General features: G+C 36.3%; 1 protein-coding gene across 1 annotated transcript in view; it reads left to right on the plus strand.

Annotated features, from left to right (window-relative positions):
- Positions 1–7,906, plus strand: part of OLA1 (Obg-like ATPase 1) — a 211,813-nt gene that overhangs the window by 106,281 nt on the left and 97,626 nt on the right. The window contains exon 5 of the mRNA XM_006878823.1: positions 5,320–5,495. Within this exon, the coding sequence (XP_006878885.1) occupies positions 5,320–5,495 (176 nt within the window). The remainder of the gene's footprint in view (positions 1–5,319; positions 5,496–7,906) is intronic.

Raw genomic sequence — 7,906 nt, forward strand, 5'->3', positions numbered from 1 at the left:
TGATCTTGTATCCTGCTACTTTGCTGAATTGGTCAACTATGTCCAATAGTTTTCTTGCTGAGTCTTTAGGGTTTTCTAAGTATACTATCATGCCATCTGCATAAAGGGATAATTTTACTTCCTCTTTGCCAATTTGTATACCTCTAATGTCTTTATCTTGCCTTATTGCTATTGCTAAGACTTCCAATACAATATTGAATAAGAGAGGAGATAATGGGCATCCTTGCCTATGAACTTGCATTTTAACATCTTGTTATGTGCTGTCAAGTCATCTGCCACTCATAGAGACCCCATGTACAACAAGCCCTAAACCCTGCTGCTCTATCCTGTGTCAATCTTATTGTCTCTTACACACCTATCCGCATTACCCCGGTCATTGAATCACTCCACCTCATCAAGGATCTTCCTCTTCTGTGCTATTCCTCCACGCTCCCAAGCATGATGTTCCTCTCCAAGGATTGATCCCTCCTTGCAACATATATGTGTCAGAAGAAGCTTTAGAATCCTTGCCTCCAAGGAGCAGCCTGGTCTCACCCTCTCCAGGATGAACTTGTTTTTCCTCCTAGCAGTTCATGGTATATTCAACACATTTCACCAGCATCACAGCTCAAAGGCATCAACTCTCCTTCTATCATCCGTAGTCATTGTCCACCTTTCTGATGCATAGCAAATAATTGCAAAGATCATGGCCTGTATCAGGCGCACTTTAGTCTCCAGACTGACATCGTTGCTCTTTAGTATTTTGGAGAAGTCTCTGATAGCGAACTTTCCCAATTGAGAAGCTAAAACAAAAGGCAGAAATGAAAAAAGAATGCTGTAAAAAAGATTTCAAAGGGTGGCTCAAAAAGACAAAGCAAAGTATTAGAATGTACTGTAATGTGGTTAGAAAATAAAATAACAGGCTCAGCATTCTCAACTGAAAGAAATGAAGATTTTCTAGTCTCATATTGCAGTACTGATTCTGTGGAGAAAATATTGAGTGATGCCTGAATCATCAAAAGAATATGAAAGGAATGCACAGAGTCATTGTACCAAAAAAGAATTGGTGGATGTGGAACCATTTCAGGAAGTAGCCTGAGATCAAGTACTGAAGGAAGAAGTCGGGCTACTTCCTGAAATGGTTCCACATCCAAAAATATGGCTCCAGGAATTGTTGGTAGGTGCCAGCAAGTTGCCTATAACCCATAATTGACCCAACAAACAGATTGAAACATTGCCCTGTTCTGTTCCATTCTCACAATGTCGGCCCTGTTCAAGCCCAGTATTGGTGATTGAAGTTGCCAACAATTTTATTTTACTTGAATCCACTACCAGTATTCATGGCAGCAGATCGGATATGAAGTCAAAAGATGTTCTACACTAGGGAAATCTGCTTTGAAGGACCTTTTTACAGTGCTAAAGAGCAAGAATGTCAGTTTTAAAACTAAGGTGTGTTTGATGCAAATCACAATATTTTAATTTGCTTCCTATAAACTTGAAAGTTGGACAGTGAGTAGAGATGAAGAAGAATTGATGCCTTGAAACTGTGGTATCGGAGAAAAGTATTCCCTTGAATTGCCAGAAGAACAAACAAATCTGCCTTGAAGGAAGTGCAAGAGTGCTCCTGAGAAGCAGAGATGGTGAAACATGGTCTTCCATACTTTGAGCAGGTTGTCAGGAAGGGCCAGTCTTCGGGAAAAGACTCTATGCTGAGAAAGAGTATCGGCAAAAGAGAGGAAGACCCTCAAGGAGAGAAACTGACACCATAATTAGAACAATGGACTTGAGCATGATAGAAATTGTAAATGTCTCTTTGTGTGTGTGTATGCCAATTTTACACAACTGTTTATACTCTTGCAAATAGTGGTGTGTGTGCACATATGCCCCACTCTAGCCCTCTGGTGCTTATGTGAAGGCCCTCAGCTCTGGCTCTGGAGTGTGTGGCATTTCTAGTTCAGTTAGGACTCTGGCTCTCTGCCACCACTACAACTAATTTTGGTACTAAAGTCTAGTTCATTTTGTTCAGAAATCTCTAACTTAGAAGGATGCACTGTATTCTCAGCTTCCCTCTTGATTCTCAAATAGTTCTTTCCATCTTGTGGGAATTTTTCATTTAAAAAATATTTTGACATGAAAACTCATATATTTCTAGTGAGTTTTGCTTCCTTAAAAATTCTACAATGGTGTTATAACAGAAATAAAGTAGAAATATTTTTATAAAACAAAACGGCAAATTATTCAAGTCCATAAGCTGTTTGCAGGAGACAAAGGAACCGTCTTTATCTGGTATGATTTACTGCTGCTGAAAACCCACTGGAGGGTCAGATATGAATTAATTTCAACTGGATAATATAACAACAACAGGCTATTCAAAGGACTCACATAAATCAATAATAAAACAAATACTATAATAAATAGGCAAATATACAAAGATAATTTTATAAAACAAGAGATGTTATGAATAGCTAATAAAAATGTGGCCAAAAAGAGAAAAAGATCGCATGTAGTTAAGTATATATTTGAAAGATTCTTTTTTTTTAATCTTCTCAGCAGCTGCATTAACATGAAACAATGGTCTTGATTAAAAAAAAACTAAACTAAACAATAACCCCAAAATTAAACAACAAAAAAACCCCAAAACAAACCCTAGATAAGAGGGCATTTGGCAGGATATCCGAAAATGACAGTCTCTGATGATCCTTCCCAGGCAGTCCAGTGACTGCCATTTATGGTCCACTGGGTGACTAATACGTGCAATTCCATGACTTGCTGCCTTTTTTTTTTCATTTGGAAAGTTTGCTTATAACTCTAATCAAGGCCCCGTTTTCATCTTTTAGCCTCTGGTTGTCTGTATTTGAAAGATTCTATGAACAGTAAATCTTTCTAATGTTAAAACATGTATTCTTAGCCTTGGAATGTACTAGTAAGGGCAAGAAGTAAAGTAATATTGTAATAAAAGTCTAGGATGAAGTCTCTTAAACAAAGGTATGTCTTTGAAAATATATAACTTTTTAGTTCTAAAACAAAGGAAGTTGCCCAATTAGCCACTGAATTATTGAACCTACAGTGATTCTGAGCCTCATTTAATCATAAAGTTGTTCAGTGTTAAATATAGCTCCAATATTCTTTCCCTTAATTTATATTCTATATATTTAAGTTCTTGCCAGAGCCTGTCCACCGCACTTACAAATGGATGTAATAATAACCCATTGGGAAAAAATAGTATATAAGCTTAGGGCTTTGTTTTGTGTACCTTTGTGTCAGAGCTGACTCAGAACAGACTGTCCAGCAGGTTTTCAGAGGTAGTTAATTTCACAGGAGGAGATTAGCCATTTTTCTCCTTTAGAGTTTAGGACATAGGAATAGTAGAATCCAGAGTTATAGGATCTGGTTTAGGTTTTTTTCCTTAAAGTTTCCAGTTATTATCAAGTTGGCTTGAATTCTTGGCAACCCTGAGTAACAAATTATTACTCAGTCCCACACCTTTTTAATGATTCCTGGTATACTCACTTTCATTGTGCATTTTGAGTGACTTTCAATTTAAGGATTCTTTTTCTAGCACTACATTCTTTTGTGAATCATAGGCATTCGTTGACCTTTCTAGTATAAGTCTGGAAGCTCTTGAAAACTGCCAACTATGGGTGATCCTGCTAGTATTTGCAATAATGGTGGCAGTTTCCAGTGGTAAAGCGAGACAGCAAATTGTAAGCCCCTACAGTCCCACAAATGGATTAGTGAAGATCCAGTTATCACTTGTTTCTTTACTTAGTTGTTGAAAGATTCTGGTCAAGGTACATTTCACTGAATAGTTTCTGAGATACACAAATCACTCATACCTCTTCCCTTTTAGTCTAGGTTCTTTCTTTGAGATTGCAGTGACATTCTCCTATTTATTGACATGGTTAGGTTCCAAAGACTAGATCATTAGGTGAAAATTGGCGCTATGTGATTATGAATGAGGACCACATGAGGAAGCTCTTGTGGCTAAATTCATAGAGAATTCCACTGCTTAGCTCAAATATTGAACTTCTCTGGCAATTTGAATCCTTCAGCAGCTTTGATGGAAACAGATGGTTAGTCTTCTCCTGTTAGGATTGATAGCCTCAGAAACCCAGTGAAGGGTCAGCTAAGAACGAGTCTGGCTCTCTAGCAATTGGTAGTGGGTATGTGTGTGTTTATTTATTTTTAAATGAATTTTCTACCTTAAAATATAAACTAGTTAATTTTAAGTCCATGAAATTATATTAAAAACTCTTTGTATACTATAATGAAATATTTTCGCTTTTGGTGGCTGAGAGGCTGTATATTCACTATTTCTCTGTCAAAACCCTGTCTTTCATGATTTCTTTGCTCCCCCTATCTAAAAGAGTCTATCTATCTATCTCTAGATATATCTGAAAACTTCTCACTTTGGAAATATAATTGATAATTTTAATGAAATTAATTTTTTACTAATAAATGTTTGTTTAATTTGTTCATAAATGTGCTGATTATTTTATGGTTATATCATTGCTTTCTATTTATATTTCTTGTGTTCATTTTTGTGATGCCGTTCTTTATCTGGTAATTTGAGTAAATCCCAGTTGAATTATGTTGCCACATTATGTCTTCAAAAGGGCATAAAGTCAGTACACATGCTTCAGTAATATCTGGTTGTTTTACCCTTATGTTTCTAGTTGGCAATTTGAAATTATGGCTTCAACTGCACTTTAAATATGTGATAATAGCATGTGTTTCTAATAAGGGCCAGCACCATTTTCTTCAGATAGTGTGAATGGTTGTCACTCATATATGACAAATGTACCTTCATCTGCTTCTTTGATAGTCCCCTAAAAACCATACCCTCAAATCAGGCCGATGAAATTAGCTGCTGTGTAAATTGTGTGTCTGAGTGGTTCATTATCTAATCACCGTCAGAACCACAGTGATAAAGTAGATTGAAGCAGGGAAGAGGTCTGCCAGATGATTCCAGGCCTTCTTCACCACCCCACCCCCACCCCAAATCTGGTTTCCCTTGGAAACCTCAGCAGTGCAGTTTAGAACTTAAGGCTTTCCTGCCTGGAATTTGCTGTCTCAGATTTGCAAATACCAGTAGTTGTAGAACATAATTGTCTTTCTGTAAAAAATATTGAGAGCTTTGAAGTAGTTTTTAGTACCACAAATATTGATAAATATTTATAGGGAAAAATACTATATCCTACATGCATAAAATTTAGAATAATTTATAGACTATAGTTATTATTTAACTTTCTAAGAAATCTTTTCACTCCTGGTAACTCTAAGTATAATGACTCTACATATTGCTTGTTTGTTGAATTACTTCCCTCTAATTCATTTTAGGTGCTTTCGAAGATGATGATATCACGCATGTTGAAGGAAGTGTAGATCCTGTTCGAGATATAGAAATAATACATGAAGAGCTTCAGCTCAAGGATGAGGAGATGTTTGGGCCCATTATAGATAAACTAGAAAAGGTGGCTGTGAGAGGAGGAGATAAAAAACTAAAACCTGAATATGTAAGTAATAATCTTTACTTCAGTTCATTTTCTTCATTGAAAATTGGCTTTGTTTGATTTTTAAATAAAGCACATAAAGTCTCCAGCACTCTTAGAGACTTTCAGAATCCCAAAGTCTGTTCTATTTTTTAAAAAACCCACAACACCACAAATCAAAACTCTCTTAGGGATTCATCTAAAGGATATGGTTATAGGCTGCTTAAGACATTCATAAGCAAGTTCAATTTGCTAGTTTTATTGACTGTTTCATATGTTAACCAGATAGATCCATTTTATGGATATTAGAGCTACAAATTTATTGGGTTTAGAGATGTGAAAGAATCTGTGATTTCCATTTATTTGAAGAATAATACAAAGTCCAAAGGTTTGTGATTGATTAAAAGTAGACTAATTTTGTTATGAAATGAAAACACTTATTGTTGCCCTAAATTAAAGTATGTTTTCCTGTCACATTACTAAGTAAATAGTTATTGACAGTATTAAAATATTTTAAAGTCTTGAAGCTTTTAGTTTAAATATGATCAAATTGTATTTTATAAAACAATACCTTAACTGCACTGTTTCTCATTTATCAGAACCTTCCATAAGGTATTTTGCTTTTTATATTCCTTTGCCGTAAGAAAAATTATTTTCCTTTCTTCCTTCTTTTTTTCTGGTAACAAAATAAAAAAGATAACTGATGAAGAAATGAACACAGTGAGGGATAGAAAGGTCCCTGACATGGAGCTTCATATTCCTAAAAGAGACCTCCAGTTTTTTTATTACACTACCAAGTGTTGTTTATCACTAACCTGGAGGAAGCTCATGGACGTTCAGATTCCAGGACTTCTCCTGGGGTTTAATTACATAGGCATGATTCTTAGATTTTCCTCTAAAAGTTATTCTAGTTATCTTTAGTTTCTCATTTTTGGAAACTGATTATATTTTTTTGTACCTTTCTCCTTCCTCACTGATAGTAAGTTTGGAAAATTCACAATTGGATAGGAAGTTCCACATAATGAAAAAAAATCAGTTCCGGAATCAACGTAATCATATTCTCACTATACGATTGAAAGTGCCCTGAAAGACCTATGTTATGCTGCATGTACCTTTGATAGTCTAGATCAAGCCCACATCACTTTACATTTACCAGCATAATTATTTCCTCTTCAAATATTGTTGTTATGTGCCATCAAGTCAACTCTGACTCATAGCAACTCTATAAACAATAGATCTGAGTCTGGTGCTATCTTATGCCATTCTGACCCTCTCCAATATACTTGAACCCGTTATCACAGTCCCTGTGTCTATCCATCTCATCGAGGGTCTTCCACCCCTGTGCTGACCCTTTATTCTTCAAAGCATGATAGCATTCTCCAAAAACTGGCCCTTCCTAACACCGTAGTCAAAGTGTGTCAGGGGAAGCTTCACTGTCCTTGCTTCTAAGGAGCACCTTGTTTGCACTTTCTCCAAGACGTGGTTGGTTTTTCTTCTGGCAGTCTGTGTGATATGTAGTACTCTATAAACCACAACTCAAAAGCATTTATTGTCCCTTTTAGTCATTGCCCAACTTCCAGATGTGCATAGCAAGTAATAAAAAAAAATAAACTACAGTGTGGATTGATGCACTTTAAACTGGTACCCTTGCCCTTCAGCACTTTGGAGAGGTCTCTAGCAGCAGATTTTCTCATTAAGATAAGTCTTGATTTCTTGACTGCTAGAACCAAGGCTTTTGATTGTGGATCTAAGTGACATGAAATCATTGACAACTTCAGTCCTTTCTCCCTCTGTTTTAATGTTGCCTATTGATCCAGTGGTAAGGATTTAAATTTTCTTAATGTTGAGATGCTGTCTTTGATCTTCTGCTCTTACTTGGTGTAATAATATTTGTTCCTTATTCCTCACCATTTTACTAAGATTTCTGTGCAGAATTTGAAAGCATAGCAGAGAATTACAACTACTGGAAAGTCTGAACACCTCCCCAATCATTTTCCCTTCAGTGCTAAGTTCTTCTGGGTAGATAGAAAGAATATGGCCTGTTCTCTCATTTCTAGGAAGTATTGTAGTTGTTCATTGTCATTAAGTTAGAACCAAAATGTAGCTGATCTTTAAGCTGGTGATCAGAGGCTGTAAATTGCAGAACTAACTTTACTACATCTTTTTCTTTCTCGTATTAGATTGATTCCTCAGAATAACTATAGATCAGTATTTCTCATTTTTTCCCCTCTTTTCATTACCATCTAAGGAAAAAATTAAGGCTTTTTTTTTCTCCTTATCAGCCAAGAGCCCTGTTGTTGTTGTTGTTGTTGTTATGTGCCGTCGAGTTGCCTGCGACTCATAGAGACCCCATGTACAACAGCCTTAAACTCCGCTCTGTCCTGTGCCAATCGCACTGTCTCTGACACTCCCATCCCAATTATCCCAGTCACTGA

This window comes from Elephantulus edwardii, unplaced genomic scaffold, assembly GCF_000299155.1.
Source record: "Elephantulus edwardii isolate Elephantulus edwardi_28Jun2011 unplaced genomic scaffold, EleEdw1.0 scaffold00001, whole genome shotgun sequence".
NCBI lineage: Eukaryota > Metazoa > Chordata > Mammalia > Macroscelidea > Macroscelididae > Elephantulus > Elephantulus edwardii.